Raw genomic sequence first — 16,152 nt, forward strand, 5'->3', positions numbered from 1 at the left:
AGATCCTTTCCATTTTTGCTAGGGGGTTCCCAAGGCTCTGTGGACTCTCACCCTTTAAGCAGCTACCCGGTTTCCACTGTCCAGACTGCCCTTCCAGATGGACCCCAACTTCCTGCTGCAGCCACAGGTTCCCAGAGCCCCAACACACACACACACACACACACACACACACAGAGACTTCACGCCAGCCCCGGAAAGGCAATGCTTCCTGCGCTGATAGTCAGGTGCACCCAAAACCTCCAGGAATAAGGCAGCACATGAGATGAGCCGGAGGTCCTTGCTGAAATAGATGCTTTGTAACTATATACCAGTCAGCCATTTCTCCCTGGATTCTCTTGAGTTATTTTAATTTTTATTTAAAAAAAATTTTTTTTTCAACGTTTATTTATTTTTGGGACAGAGAGAGACAGAGCATGAACGGGGGAGGGGCAGAGAGAGAGGAAGACACAGAATCGGAAACAGGCTCCAGGCTCTGAGCCATCAGCCCAGAGCCTGACGCGAGGCTCGAACTCCCAGACCGCGAGATCGTGACCTGGCTGAAGTCGGACGCTTAACCGACTGCGCCACCCAGGCGCCCCATATTTAAAAAATTTTTTTAACGTTTATTCGTTTTTTGATAGAGACAGAGCGTGAGTGGGGGAGGGGCGGAGAGAGAGGGAGACACAGAATCGGAAGCAGGCTCCGGGCTCCGAGCTGTCAGCACAGAGCCCAACGCGGGGCTCGAACTCACTGACCGTGAGATCATGACCTGAGCTGAAGTAGGACACTCAACTGACTGAGCCACCCAGGCGCCCCCATGTTTTATTTCAGAGAGAGAGAGAGAGAGCGTTTGACCAGGGGAAAGGGGAAGAGAGAGAGAGAGAGAGAAAGCTTAAGCAGACTCCATAGTCAGCACGAAGTCCAACACAGGACTTGATCCCACAACCCCGGGATCATGCCCTGAGCCAAAATCAAGAGTTGGACGCTCAACTGACTGAGCCACCCAGGCGCCCCCATGTTTTATTTCAGAGAGAGAGAGAGAGAGCGTTTGACCAGGGGAAAGGGGAAGAGAGAGAGAGAGAGAGAAAGCTTAAGCAGACTCCATAGTCAGCACGAAGTCCAACACAGGACTTGATCCCACAACCCCGGGATCATGCCCTGAGCCAAAATCAAGAGTTGGACGCTCAACTGACTGAGCCACCCAGGCGCCCCCATGTTTTATTTCAGAGAGAGAGAGAGAGAGCGTTTGACCAGGGGAAAGGGGAAGAGAGAGAGAGAGAGAGAAAGCTTAAGCAGACTCCATAGTCAGCACGAAGTCCAACACAGGACTTGATCCCACAACCCCGGGATCATGCCCTGAGCCAAAATCAAGAGTTGGACGCTCAACTGACTGAGCCACCCAGGCGCCCCCATGTTTTATTTCAGAGAGAGAGAGAGAGAGCGTTTGACCAGGGGAAAGGGGAAGAGAGAGAGAGAGAGAGAAAGCTTAAGCAGACTCCATAGTCAGCACGAAGTCCAACACAGGACTTGATCCCACAACCCCGGGATCATGCCCTGAGCCAAAATCAAGAGTTGGACGCTCAACTGACTGAGCCACCCAGGCGCCCCCATGTTTTATTTCAGAGAGAGAGAGAGAGAGCGTTTGACCAGGGGAAAGGGGAAGAGAGAGAGAGAGAGAGAAAGCTTAAGCAGACTCCATAGTCAGCACGAAGTCCAACACAGGACTTGATCCCACAACCCCGGGATCATGCCCTGAGCCAAAATCAAGAGTTGGACGCTCAACTGACTGAGCCACCCAGGCGCCCCCATGTTTTATTTCAGAGAGAGAGAGAGAGAGCGTTTGACCAGGGGAAAGGGGAAGAGAGAGAGAGAGAGAGAAAGCTTAAGCAGACTCCATAGTCAGCACGAAGTCCAACACAGGACTTGATCCCACAACCCCGGGATCATGCCCTGAGCCAAAATCAAGAGTTGGACGCTCAACTGACTGAGCCACCCAGGCGCCCCCATGTTTTATTTCAGAGAGAGAGAGAGAGAGCGTTTGACCAGGGGAAAGGGGAAGAGAGAGAGAGAGAGAGAAAGCTTAAGCAGACTCCATAGTCAGCACGAAGTCCAACACAGGACTTGATCCCACAACCCCGGGATCATGCCCTGAGCCAAAATCAAGAGTTGGACGCTCAACTGACTGAGCCACCCAGGCGCCCCTCTTTTTTATTCTAGAGAGAGAGAGAGAGTGTTTGACCAGGGGAAAGGGGAAGAGAGAGAGAGAGAGAGAGAGAGAGAGAAAGCTTAAGCAGACTCCATAGTCAGCACGAAGTGCAACACAGGACTCGATCCCACAACCGCGGGATCATGCCCTGAGCCAAAATCAAGAGTTGGACGCTCAACTGGCTGAGCCACCCAGGCGCCCCTGGTTTTTATTCTAGAGAGAGAGAGAGTGTTTGACCAGGGGAAAGGGGGAGGGAGAGAGAGAGAGAGAGAGGGAGAGAAAGCTTAAGCAGACTCCATACTCAGCACCAAGTCCAACACAGGACTCAATCCCACAACCCTGGGATCATGCCCTGAGCCAAAATCAAGAGTTGGACGCTCAACTGACTGAGCCACCCAGGCGCCCCCATGTTTTATTTCAGAGAGAGAGAGAGCGTTTGACCAGGGGAAAGGGGAAGAGAGAGAGAGAGAGAGAAAGCTTAAGCAGACTCCATAGTCAGCACGAAGTCCAACACAGGACTTGATCCCACAACCCCGGGATCATGCCCTGAGCCAAAATCAAGAGTTGGACGCTCAACTGACTGAGCCACCCAGGCGCCCCTCTTTTTTATTCTAGAGAGAGAGAGAGAGTGTTTGACCAGGGGAAAGGGGAAGAGAGAGAGAGAGAGAGAGAGAGAGAAAGCTTAAGCAGACTCCATAGTCAGCACGAAGTGCAACACAGGACTCGATCCCACAACCGCGGGATCATGCCCTGAGCCAAAATCAAGAGTTGGACGCTCAACTGGCTGAGCCACCCAGGCGCCCCTGGTTTTTATTCTAGAGAGAGAGAGAGTGTTTGACCAGGGGAAAGGGGGAGGGAGAGAGAGAGAGAGAGAGGGAGAGAAAGCTTAAGCAGACTCCATACTCAGCACCAAGTCCAACACAGGACTCAATCCCACAACCCTGGGATCATGCCCTGAGCCAAAATCAAGAGTTGGACGCTCAACTGACTGAGCCACCCACGTGCCTCACTCCCTGGATTCTTGATTCTCTTACCGGATCGGATCCCCTTTCTTAATCTCCGATTTCCAAGAGCATTTATAAAATGAATATATAAATATACATAAATATAAATAAATCCTGTCGACTGGGTGTCCAATGTCACCTCTCTTACGCATTACTTGGTATAAAACCACGAGGCTCTGTCTCAACGCAGGTCAAAACTCCAACACCCACAGGAACTGGACACACAAAACGCAGGCGTGCGACGAAGGGTAAGAAAAATCAGGGGGAGTGAGGCAACCTTCTCAGCTCCTCCCGGCTTATGTGCACGCAGGAAGGTGGGTCCAATGCAGCCACACCCCATGATTCTTCAAGAGAAGACAAGTTAACCGATGTTCATGGAAAACGTCCCAATTTGCCAACGTTGTCAAGTCACTGAACATTTTAACTCGCTACGTACGCAGAATAAAATGCCGACCCCTGGTCTCAAGACAATCCAGCACATGACCTCCGTCACACCTACACCTCTTCCGGGCAGTTCAGCAGAATCTGAAGGTGCTGACCCTGTTGTGACCGTCAGGTCTCCTACAGACACAGAGGCACCCTAATGCCGATGCCCTAGAAATTTAGTCATCGTGGATGAGCACTGTTTTATTTTATTTTTTTTTAATGAGTTCAAGCCAAGCAAACACCATTTTCTATGGGTCCACAACTCACAGCCATATTGTACTCTTATTTTGGCCTTTAATGACTGAATATTGCTCAAGCTAATAACCGATAGAGATCCCGCCACCTGATATGGTTGGTTTACCCTGACAGGGATGGATCAGCCACTCCAGCCCATCAGATGCCACCAAACTCCGCTCACGGGGTCACGGGGCTCTGCGTGATGTGCGGTGAGGGGTCAGTAACTCTACGCTGGCACTTGCTTCCAGAGCAAAGCTGAGGCGAGTTAGCAAGCCCCGTCTAAAAACCTCCAGAGAAGAGCAATACAAAAGTAGAAACCTTACGGCCTCTTGCCGTATCAAAGGCTTGAACGATTTCACTAGACTCTTAAGTTCCCTTTGAAGACAAGGATCGTGTTCGTTCGGTCCAGATGTCACGATGGGAACATGAAAATCGTAGAAGCCTCCAAATGCTCTGACTTAACCACAGCCAGAAGCAAAGTCGACACAAGCGTTCACAGGGGTTTTTCTAGTGGCAAAAATGCTGAGATTAAAAAAAAAATTTTTTTTTTGAACTTTTGACTCGAATGCTCTGAAATTAAAAGATCTGCCACTCATCCTGGTTAGAAGTATCGGGATAAAGACTGGAAGGTGTCCACAAGTCCGTTACCTTGACGACACCGAAGAATATAAATGCTAGCCAGGCTGAAGGGTCTTTCGTGGCAGGTTTATACTCAATCTGTGACTTGTCGGCGTAAAATTGAGTAATCTGTTCGGAAGCGGCTCGTCTTGGAGATTCCGCCTGAACTACAGTAGCTTACGGTTATACAACCTTTAACCTCGAGACTAGAATATGTGTTTACTTGTTTGAAGAAAACTGTGTTTTTTCCACTGTACCTCTTTTAAAGAAAATTGGATTTAAGTTTACTCTTCAACCTCATGCTATTTGATCTGCTGACTATGCCCTCATCAATCTCACGGTCTCCTTGCAAGTCAAAAATGGGTGGGAATTATTAGAAAGCGCTTAAAAATATAAAGCAGATGTTTTTACTCTTTCCAAAGAACAGATTTTGACTCAATAGGTCAATACCTGCCTGCATATTGGTATTTTTTTTAATGTTTATTTATTTTTGAGAGAGAGAGAGAGAGAGAGCAGAGGAGGGGCAGAGACAGAGGGAGACACAGAATCCAAAGCAGGCTCCAGGCTCCGAGCTGTCAGACCCCGACGCGGGGCTCAAACTCACCAACTGCGAGATCATGACCTGAGCTGAAGTCGGACACTTACTTAGCTGACTGAGCCACGCAGGCACCCCCCTTTTTAAAATTTTCTTTTTAATATTTATGGTAGCAAAAAAAATTTTTTTAATGTTTATTTTTGAGAGAGACACACAGAGTGTAAGCCGGGGAGGGGCGGGGGGGGGGGGACACAGAATCTGAAGCAGGCTCCAGTTGGACGCTTAACCGACTGAACCACCCGGGTGCCCTTTAATGTTTGTGGTATTTTTAAACAAACTCCCTAGGTATTTCGAATGCCCACCAAAGTTTGGGAATCAGGCAGAAGGAAACTCCAACCAAGACATCATATGCCTCTTTTTATTGTGTTAATTTATATACCATAAAATCCTCTCTAAAAGCACGTAATAGTTTCTACTATGTTCACAGAATTGTGCAGATATTACCAACTATCTAATTTTGTAACACTTTCATCATCTAACCCTCGTACCCATCCGAGGTCTCTAATCCTCCCCTCTCCCTGCCTGGGAAACCACTCATCTACTTTCTGTATTTATGTCATTGCCTATCCTGGGTATTTTGCGTAAATGGAACCATATGGTGTATGATTTTTGTATCGGCTTCTTGCGCTCAACATGATGTTTTCAAGGTTCATCTGTGTTGCAGCAGGTGTCCACAAGTATTTCCTTCCTGTTTATGCCTGAGTAAGATCCCATTTTTAAGGATACAGCTCATTTTGTGTATCCATTCATCGTGTGACAGACATTTTGGTTGTTTCCAGCCACGATGAAGAATGCCATCATGAATATTCACGTACAGGTTTTCGCGTGTATATAACCAATTCTCTTGGGTATGTATCTAGGAGTAGAATTGCTGGGTCATATCCCACACATTTCTTTTTTTTTCTTTAACGTTTGTTTATTTTTGAGAGAGAGAGAGGGTGCAAGCAGGGGAGGGGCGGGGCACAGGATCCAAAGTGGGCTCCTCACGGACAGCAGTGAGACCGATGTGGGGCTTGAACTCACGAACCGCAAGATCATGACCTGAGCCGAAGTTGGACACTCAATCGACTGAGCCACCCAGGCGTCCCTCACACATTCCTTCCTGTGTCACTTCCATATCTGGATAATTTGCTGCTAATCGGTGACCCCGCCTAACAGCCAATGAGGATAGTTCTTACACTCTGGACCAATCAGCTGCCTTTTCCACATTAACTCAACTTCCTAGAACACAGTAAACAATACAATCCTTTTTGTCTCCTTTGTCTTGGTTTTTTACGGGTCTTCCATATCCTGGCTGTGGGCAGGACTCTAACCCACTCGGCATTTGCCAAAGTTCCAAGATTACCGCCCTTCAAAAAGGCTGAGATTCGAGGAATGTGTTGTGCACTTTAAATGCTACCTTAACGCTACAAATTAAAATGGATTCTCTGCGAGGAAAAACAAAACCCACACAGAAACAGATTAATAATAAGCGCTAAGGTCTAACAGCTTTGCGCAAAGAGTCCATTAGATAAAAATAAGAAAGCCAAAACAAGAAACGTGTACGAATGCACACACACATACACACACGCGCGCGCGCACACAGCGAACTCAAATCAACTAAACGTGCCAAGAAAAAGCAACATTCTCATCTCACATTTGTTCAACACAGATGGACAGAAGAAAACACATAGAGGTTTCTGAGTGTAGAAGTTTCTCCGGGCAACTGTTATTAACAGGGAATTATCAGGGCTGTTCTATCTGGAGAACGAGAAAAACATCCAATTATTTGTAACAAAGAAGAGGTCAAACAATGCTTTTGAAAGTGTTCTACTGGAAAACTTACCCACAAACTCACATTAATTCCTGGTGTAATAAAGTTAAATGGGAATCTACTCATTTAAAGAAAAATTAAAACAAGAAATCAAGAGAACAACCGGCCATTTGGCAAATGAATCCAAAAAGCTCAAAACCTGGTGAGGCCCTCCGAGCTTCACTCACAAACATAATAAAACATTTGTACATATGGATACTTTATCAAAAAAGCAAAAACAATTCCTAGCTCCTCTGGGCTTTGGCTGGGGCTCCAAGAAGATAGTTGTGTTTCCCTTAAAAATAAATTTTAGGGGCGCCTGGGTGGCGCAGTCGGTTGAGCGTCCGACTTCAGCCAGGTCACGATCTCGCGGTCCGTGAGTTCGAGCCCCGCGTCAGGCTCTGGGCTGATGGCTCGGAGCCTGGGGCCTGTTTCCGATTCTGTGTCTCCCTCTCTCTCTGCCCCTCCCCTGTTCATGCTCTGTCTCTCTCTGTCCCAAAAATAAATAAAAACGTTGGAAAAAAAAATAATTAAAAAAAAATAAATTTTATTTTGGGGTGCCTGGGTGGCTCAGTCGGTTGAGCATCCAACTTCAGCTCAGGTCATGATCTCGCGGTCTGTGGGTTCGAGCCCCGCGTCGGGCTCTGTGCTGACACCTCAGAGCCTGGAGCCTGCTTCGGATTCTGTGTCTCCCTCTCTCTCTGACCCTCCCCCGTTCATGCTCTGTCTCTGTCTCAAAAGTAAACATTAAAAAAAATTTTTTTTAATAAAAATAAATAAATAAATAAATCACCTCTATCATAAACTTGATCTATATTTCAGTTTCTGAGTGTCTTTCTCAACCATCTTTTCTCATTTGCCCTTCACAATATTGCCTTATTTCTCCTGAATTCTTCCGATCTCTGACAATTATTTCAAAGTCTCCCTTGCCCCTCCTTCCATGTTTCTCTGCAGGACTCTCTCCTAGAGGTTCGCCCTGGGTGATGATCTCCTGCATTTCACAGCTTCATTCCTCCGTTCACGATGAAATGAAAATTCTGGGCTGCCCTCTGTGGTCGTACAGGTTGGTCACTGCATAATGCTGCCAGGCCAAAGGGGTAAGAAGAGGTGAAATCCGTTCTGCTTTCTGCTTGCCAAGCCAGGCACCCACATGGATCCCCAGATCCTCATCTCCGGCCCAGGTGCCCCCCCATGTCACAGACGCATCCGTCTAAACATAGGCTGGCCAGCTCTCCAAGGAACCCTACGTGCAACATGGATTTTTGTCTTCTCCCCTCCAAACCCGTTCCTCCCTCGCATCCCAGGTGCTCCCTGCACGGCTCCATCACACAAAGCAAAACAACTCAGAGGAGCCTTGAGTCCTTCTTTCCCTCACCTGCTACATCCTGTCGACGGATTCTACCTCCTCCCTCCCCAGCTACAGCTGTAGGTGTGGCGCTGACCTCATTCCTTCTATTCTCATTTTGTTTGCGTGGGCCCATGCTCACCGCCCCTGCTTCCTCCCCTCTGCTACCCAAGCAGTCTTGCCACGCTGTTCTGATCATGTCAGGCCTCTGCTTGAATGCCTTCTAGAGCTGTCTGTTGCCCTCAGGGCAAAGTCCCAGGTCCTCCCGGTGTCTCGTGGGGTCATCGGTGGGTCAGACTTTTCCCCGCCGTCTCGCCCTTGTGGCGCGGTGACCCCCGCGTGGAATCCCCGAGTCCAGGGTCCCTCCCTCTTCCAAGACCCGGCAAAAGCTGGTGACCCTCTACCCCGGAGCCCCCAGATGTCAACACCCATCATGCCCAAGCGCCCTCTGAGAAGCCATCAGGGATTAAGGGACACCAGAAGTATCTGGAAGAGAGGGAGATGAACAGGAAGACGAGAAGAAAGGTGTGTGGGGGCCAGAGCAGGGTGCACGGCCCTGGCCCGGGTCACATGGCAGGAGAGGCCCCAGGGCTGGGGCAGAAAGGGGGGAACGCGGCTGGCCCGGCCAGGACGAGACACAAAGTCAAATGCCCCCGGGGAGTCAGGAGGTCAGGAGGAGAGCAAGAGGCTGTTCCGACAGGTGCTTCCCCCACAGAAGGGCGATCAGATCCAAAAATGTCATCCGAAGCCCAGCAGCCAGAATCAGAAAGATAGCTGGGCTTCTGTTCCCTCTGGCTAAAGAACAAAATCCTTACTATGATGTTCAGGGTCCGCACGATCCCTCCAAATAGGACTATCTCTTTGCCGTCAGAAAGGCATTTCCCGGGGCGTCCGACTGTGGCTCAAGTCATGATCTCGCGGTTCGTGGGTTCGAGCCCCGCGTCGGGCTCTGCCCTGACAGCTCAGAGCCCGGAGCCTGCTTCGGATTCTGTGTCTCCCTCTCTCTCTCTGCCCCTCCCCCGCTGGTGCTCTGTCTCTTTCTGTCTCTCAAAGATGAACACACATTAAAAATTTTTTTTAATTTTAAAAAAGAAAGAAAGGCATTTCCCACCCGCCAACCCTTTCCTCGGCCAGGATTACCGCAAGCCTATCAGAGAAAGCAGGCAAGGGGAAGGAGAGCCAATCCTATAGGACGTAACAGAGAGCTTAAAGCAGGGGCCGGTAGCTCATAGGGCCCACCCTCCCCTTATCACACAGCCCGTGAACCCCCGAACTAAGATCGTCTTAAGTGCTTGAGAAAGAAATCACGTTGGTGACGTGGAAAAGCTATTTGACATTCACGTTTCAGTGTCTGTCCAAAAAACAAAGTTTTATTGGAACACAGCTACACTCAGCGGTTTCCGTGTCGTCTGTGGCAGCTTTCATGTGACGAGGACAGAGCTGAGGAGCAGTGACGGAGACCACAGGAGCCTCACGAACAAAAACGTGTCACTGCCTGACCCTTTACAGAAGACAGTCTGCCCGCCCTTGGTGTAGAGTCTCTGGGGGATCAGTATATCCCCGGACCCGCAAGAAAGCCCTGACCGCCAGGCACAGGTGAAAAGCCTGGGCCTCAGAAAAATAGCCCCCAGACACTGTCAGTTAATTAAAATGGGACTTTAATATCCTCTTAACGAAGACGGGAGAGTTACATTAACAGTAGTAGCATATGCCCGCAGTGGAGCATCACGGAGCCGTGTTGCAACATTAGTGCCAGTAACACGTACACATACAGAAAGACGCTGTCTGACCAGTTCCCAGAACCTGGACCGTTCTTCCGATTTGTTAAGAAGAATGAGCACGCACGTGTTAGAAGGTAAGAGGATACAAACGTCTGCAACGACGTGCAGGATAAACAGCTTTAGGGAAGGCAACCACAGGTTTTTACTTTTTATTTCTTTTCACACCCAGTGAGTTTCTTAACCAGGAACGTTCTACTCTCTAATTAAAAAAATAAAATAAAATAAAATAAAATAAAATAAAATAAATAAAATAAAATAAATAAAATAAAATAAATAAAATAAAACAAAATAAATAAAATAAATAAAATAAAATAAAATAAATAAAATAAAATAAATAAAATAAAATAAAATAAAATAAAATAAATAAAATAAATAAATAAATAAATAAATAAAATAAAATAAAATAAAATAAAATAAAATAAATGCAGATTTTACCAAGCCTCTCTTGACCACCCACCCTCACTCAGCCCCTTTGCAACAGAGTGGGCTGATTCAGGACGAGAATCCATCCAAGACCCTGAGGACCTCGGTCGGCATCATGCTGTGCCTAGAACTTCCTCTGAAACCTCAAAGGCCGACCACGGTGCAAGGCCATTCAAGTGTGTGTTTGGAGGAAGCTTGAGATTAGAACGATCAGAAATAGTTCTACTTCCCTTTTCCTAGAAACCCCAGTTACCGCCTCTGCTGGAACAAGCCCCTCAAGCCCGCAGGGGACGAGAACACAAACCAGCGACCCCTAGTGGCAGCTGCTTTCTCTGCTGCTCCCTCTGAAAGGCTGGCTCCCCGTTACCAGGACGCCTCCGAGGGTGGCCTTGCAATCACCGGCCATAGTAACGGTCCCACTGGGTCGGAAGAGGTGACCGTTAAGTCAGGTGGGCGCAGACACGGGAGGTGAAGGACCAAGGCAGGGCCGACACGTGGACATAGACTGTATTTCACATCCCACCTTGACACGCACATCTGTGATTCGCCCCACATCGAACCTTCTGTGTTTCCCTCCTCTGGGGAGGTGTGGAGGCCAAGAGACAGAGCCCTCTGGCTGCATTTGCTCTGCCCTGCCCTGCCCAAGACCACCCTGTTCTAGAACCTACTGCTGCTCCTTCTATACACCTTCCCTAGCCTTCTTGCAAGCCCCACTCTACAGCCCGCATGCTGGGGGGGTCCTGGAGTCACCGTGAGGCCCAGGAAGTCCACAACAACCGAGTGCAAGGAGGTGTGGTCCCAACTCAGCTCAGAACTGCACATGGGACCCGTGTCCTCTATTAGAAAAAGATAATTCGCAAGTAACCCCAGAATTTCCCAATGAGCATCCCAAGAAACACGAGCCAGTGGGATACTTCGGGGAAGATGTTGCAGTCAAATTAGGGAAACCCCACACCGGCAACCCCTGTTCGTGGAAGCTTCTGTCTTATTAGCACAGGCCACACTCCCAGAGGATCCTACAGTAGCTAAACCTTGCTTACTCGGCTTAAACCAGATGTTGACCTGAGAACCTTCTGAGGTCCCGCTTTGGGAACTGGCCCCAGACCATGAGACTGGGTTCGACGGAGATGCCGGGGGTGGCTGTGAGTTTCCAGAGATGACCCCCAACCCTGAAGGGCGGCCCTCCCCATCCGGCACGGACCCCCACCACCCGGCACCGTGGGGAAAGCAAGAGTCCCCCACAGCCCCGGAGGTAGGTTTCCGAAGAAACAGTCTGAGCATCGGTCGGTACACGCCAGAGGAGGACAGAAACCCCGAGGGAGGCTGGTGCAAGGTCCCCCCGCCCCCCCCAGAGCGGGACTCACCATTGGTGGTCGTGTTGACATAGTAACGCCGACCCTGAGGAGACAAGTAACTCTGCCAGCCAGGCGGAAGGAGGGTAATCTGGCTCTCCTCTCCCGGCGGTGGGGGGACCATTCCAGGTTTCTGTGGAAGAGGAGAGAAAAGGTCACACACCGCGGGCACGGGGGGCTGTCGGGGTCAGGCGCTCACAGGGCCTGCACCTGTGCTTGCTCCGGGGCGCCATCACTCTGCACACCCCCGGCTGCAGAACCTGAAGCCAGAGCGCCTCGGGACCCCCGAGGACAGCAGCAGACGAGGCCCCGAGGCCGGCTGTGTGAACCTAGCAGAAGTAATTAACGCAAGTCTCAGCAGAGCGCGATGCAAAAGCTTCTCAGACAACGCCGAGAACGGACGGAGGGCAAGGGGGGGGCTTTTCTGGTCCTGCGTCCAAATCTCTCTGGGGGAGATCTGGAGAGAACCGGGCTCACGGGCCAAAACGCGACTCCCTTTTGCTCACGTGCGCTTACGGTGGGGTTTAATTCTTTTGACCAGGGGGAGCAGTGTTCTTAAAAATAAAAATTGGTGGGGCGCCTGGGTGGCGCAGTCGGTTAAGCGTCCGACTTCGGCTCAGGTCATGATTTCACAGTTCATGAGTTCGAGCCCCGCGTCGGGCTCTGTGCTGACAGCTCGGGGCCTGGAGCCTGCTTTGGATTCTGTGTCTCCCTCTGTGTCTGCCCCTCCTGTGCTCATGCTCTGTCTCTCGCTCTCTCTCTCTCAAAAATAAATAAACATTAAAAAAGAAAAAAAAAGCAAGCAGTGCAGACACATGGTTCCTTGGCTCTCCTGCTCCTGTATTTTCTTCAGGCTGCAAAACCGCGTACATGTGCCCTGCACGCCCTCAGCAGGGACCCGGTCAATCCTAGATGCTCCCGGGACCCTGAGTAAACACGGCCTCCCCATGGCCAACTTCCGTCTCCACGGCTTTTAACCCACAGTGCGTCTTCGATTCAGTATGGACAGGTGTACCAGCACCGGGTGCCGGACAGCGGCCAGGCGGCCTCCTCCCCAGCAGGGCATGTCCAGAATCCCAACACACACCTGATCACGTCTACCTGGACCTCCAGACACCTGCTGTGGCTCCTCCCACATCGGCATGTGGTCAAAACACACACACAGCAAACAGTCTTATGAGGAGTCCAGTGTGCAGGTGCACACGTGTGTGTGGATAAAATATCCCACATACAGGAGATGTGCATCTTGGCTGAGTGGAGCTGGGAGTATTACAGGAATGAGAAGGCTATGAGGCTTCACGTAAGAGAGGAATATTCTAGAACCCAGGGGGTAAGACGGCAGGCTGCTTCTGTGGAGTCAGGGGTCTTAGAGCATCCAAGAAGGGAAGGCCATATTTGGTGTTTCTCCTAGCAGCCCCGGGGAGGAAATGGGCAATTGTTAAAGGGTATTAAGCAAGGGTCAGAGACGGACACGGCCAGAAATAGGGTACAGAGGAGAGAGAGACCCAGAAGCAAAGGGGAAACGGCCCTCCGGCCTGGGGCTCAATCCTGACTCAGCCCCTGAGCAGCCACATGACTTGGGGAAGTGACTCAGCCAACTGCTTTTATCTGTACATCCACAAAACCGAGGGGGAAGACAGGAGCCCTGCTGCGGAAGGCGCCATGGACGTGAACGATAACGCACTCAGCACCTAGGAGAGTCCCTGTCACTAAGATGCCTCGTAGCTGAGGGTTCCCGGCGGGAGGGACGCGTTTAAGAGCCCAGTGAGACCGGGTTTCACGCAGCCTCTGCCCCCTGGATGTGAAGTTCAGGGGCCCACAGTCCAGCCTAGCACTCTACCACGTCTGAAACAATGTCACCGTTAACTGTCGCTCCTCCCCAGACCTCTGTGTGTCCAAAACTGTGCAATTCAAAGGGCAAAGACCCACCCGCTGGGGAGGCTAACGCGTTAAGAGGGTGACGAACACGGAGGCCGGGTGGTGAGCAGACTGCTAGCTCCTTGGGGTGGGGGGGCAGTTGAGGGAGTGGAGGGAACTTCTGACCCTCCATGGCCTACCTGTGACACAGCAAACAATGACACCTGTCCCGTGTCCATGGCTACACAGTGCTTTTCATCTTCAGAATGACTCTAGGGGCCACCTGGGTGGCTCAATAGGTCAAGTGTCTGAGTTTGGCTCAATGTCATGATCTCGTGGGCCTTGAGTTCCAGACCTGCATCGGATTCACTGCTGTCAGTGCAGAACCCGCTTTGGATCCTCTGTCTGCCTCTCTCTGCCCCTCCCCTTCCCTCAAAAATAAATAAACATTAAAAAAAAAAAAAAGAATGACTCTAGCGGATTTATCTAACTCTGTGGGATCAGACTAAGCCTTGGCTTCCATTATAGGACACTGATGACCACAGAGGTACCCTGACTGCCTTGAGGTCTTACCCATCTAGGAAACGCAGGATTCTCCCTGCCTAGACCCTACAGAGGACACCTGTCGGAGAGGACCTCTGATTCTGAGCCAGGAAGGGCCAACTTCAGCCTATTTCCAAAATGGGCCAACGTAGCAAAGGGTGTCTGTCCCCTATCCCCCTCCAGCACGGCCATGGCTGCCCACTCTGCCTGTCACCTCCCTGTGCTCTGCCCCCGCCCACCAGGGCAGCCATAGTCCTGCTCTCCTGAACCACACCGGGAGTCAAAAGACACGGACGCAACTGGGTACGTACCCAGGAGAATTGAAAATGGCACCCAACGCTTACCGTAAATCCGTATTCACAGCAACACGGTCTACAACAGCCAGAAGGCAGAAACCACCCAAGGGTCCATCGACGGACGAGCGGGGGTCAACAAAATGGGGTGCCTCCAAACAAAGAAATACCCGCCATCAAAAGGGACGAGGTGCTGATACACGCTCCAGCACGGAGGAACCCGGAAACCAAGCTACGTGCCGTAAGCTAGAGACACAAAAGGGCCCGCATACTGCCCGCTTCCATTTATATGAAATGCCCAGAATAGAGAAATCTATAGAAACAGGAGGCAGATTAGCAGTTGCCAGGGGCTCGGGAGGGAAGGGGGGAGGATGGGTACAGGGTTTCTTTTTTGGGGTGATGCAAATGTTCTGGAAGCAGACAGAGGTGATGGTCGCACAATGCTATGGGTGTATAAATACCAGCCATGATACACTTTGTTCGGTGTATTTCACAACTTAAAAAAAAAAATCATTGTCAAGCTGTGGAGGAGGGAGAAGTCGGACTCCCCACCTACAGGCCCTGGTCGAAGAGGCCCGAACCACCCACATTACCTCGTCGCTCATGGCCATGGAGGGACGGGCCTCCCGGGAGAGCCGCCCCACAGCCATCCAGACAGATGTAGTGCAAGGAACTACCCAATAATTATGGTCTCTCTCAAGCTGCTTCTTCTAATTCGTTTCCTTCAAGTTAAATCCTTTCCTTCCTTCTGCTGGTCCTGTGGCTTCTCCCCTTCCCTCCCGGCAGCTCCTTCCCATGGGAATAGGAACCAACAGAGGAAGTGACACAGGCCCGGGGGTTGGGGCCCTACCTACAATGAACAAGATCGGAGGTGAAAGCGATTTCCTCCAACTCAGAAATTCTTTTTTTTTTTTTAAATTTTTTTTTCAACGTTTATTTATTTTTGGGACAGAGAGAGACAGAGCATGAACGGGGGAGAGGCAGAGAGAGAGGGAGACACAGAATCGGAAACAGGCTCCAGGCTCTGAGCCATCAGCCCAGAGCCCGACGCGGGGCTCGAACTCACGGACCGCGAGATCGTGACCTGGCTGAAGTCGGACGCTTAACCGACTGCGCCACCCAGGCGCCCCTCCAACTCAGAAATTCTTAACCTGAGGCACAGCATGGCTTTGTGGAAATTATAAAATGCTGCCTCTTCCTCCAGATGGGCCATCCCTCTGAGCGCAAGGCTGGATTGCAGCCTCCCTTTTGTCCCTTTGTTCAGTCGACAACCTGCTCAAATGTATATGGAAAACCATCCTCGGAGAATCTGAAGGAAGCTATGGATCTTCTGCCCCCCTCCCCCGCACCATGGAATCGTTTGTGCATATACCCCCTCACTCTATTTCCTATAGAGTATCAAGAGGCTTCTAGATGACTTTAGAGCCCTAATCTAGCCGGTACTCAAGAAACACAGGAGCTCAGATCCCATTTCCGTCCATCGGTAATGACTTTCATCATGCACCGAATGTTTATAGTGCTCCAAGGACTGGGCCAGATGCTTTATGCACTTATTTCTAGTTTTTACAATTTAAACCTGCCACTAGGTACAAATTGTTTCCCATTTCAAAATGAGGAATCAGAGACTGAGAGAATTAAAAAACCCATCCTACACCGCACGGCTGATCAAATGGTTAAAGCAAACTTTAAGACACTAGCTTT

The 16,152-nt window shown here is 50.2% G+C and overlaps 1 protein-coding gene across 9 annotated transcripts in view; it reads right to left on the reverse strand.

Moving 5' to 3' along the window:
* Positions 1-16,152, reverse strand: part of GAS7 (growth arrest specific 7) — a 220,238-nt gene that overhangs the window by 78,125 nt on the left and 125,961 nt on the right. For all 9 annotated transcript variants that reach the window (XM_043583115.1, XM_043583121.1, XM_043583123.1 and 6 more), the window contains exon 2: positions 11,771-11,891. In XM_043583115.1, coding sequence (XP_043439050.1) covers positions 11,771-11,891 — 121 coding nt within the window. The remainder of the gene's footprint in view (positions 1-11,770; positions 11,892-16,152) is intronic.

This window comes from Prionailurus bengalensis, chromosome E1, assembly GCF_016509475.1.
Source record: "Prionailurus bengalensis isolate Pbe53 chromosome E1, Fcat_Pben_1.1_paternal_pri, whole genome shotgun sequence".
NCBI classification, from domain to species: Eukaryota; Metazoa; Chordata; class Mammalia; order Carnivora; family Felidae; genus Prionailurus; species Prionailurus bengalensis.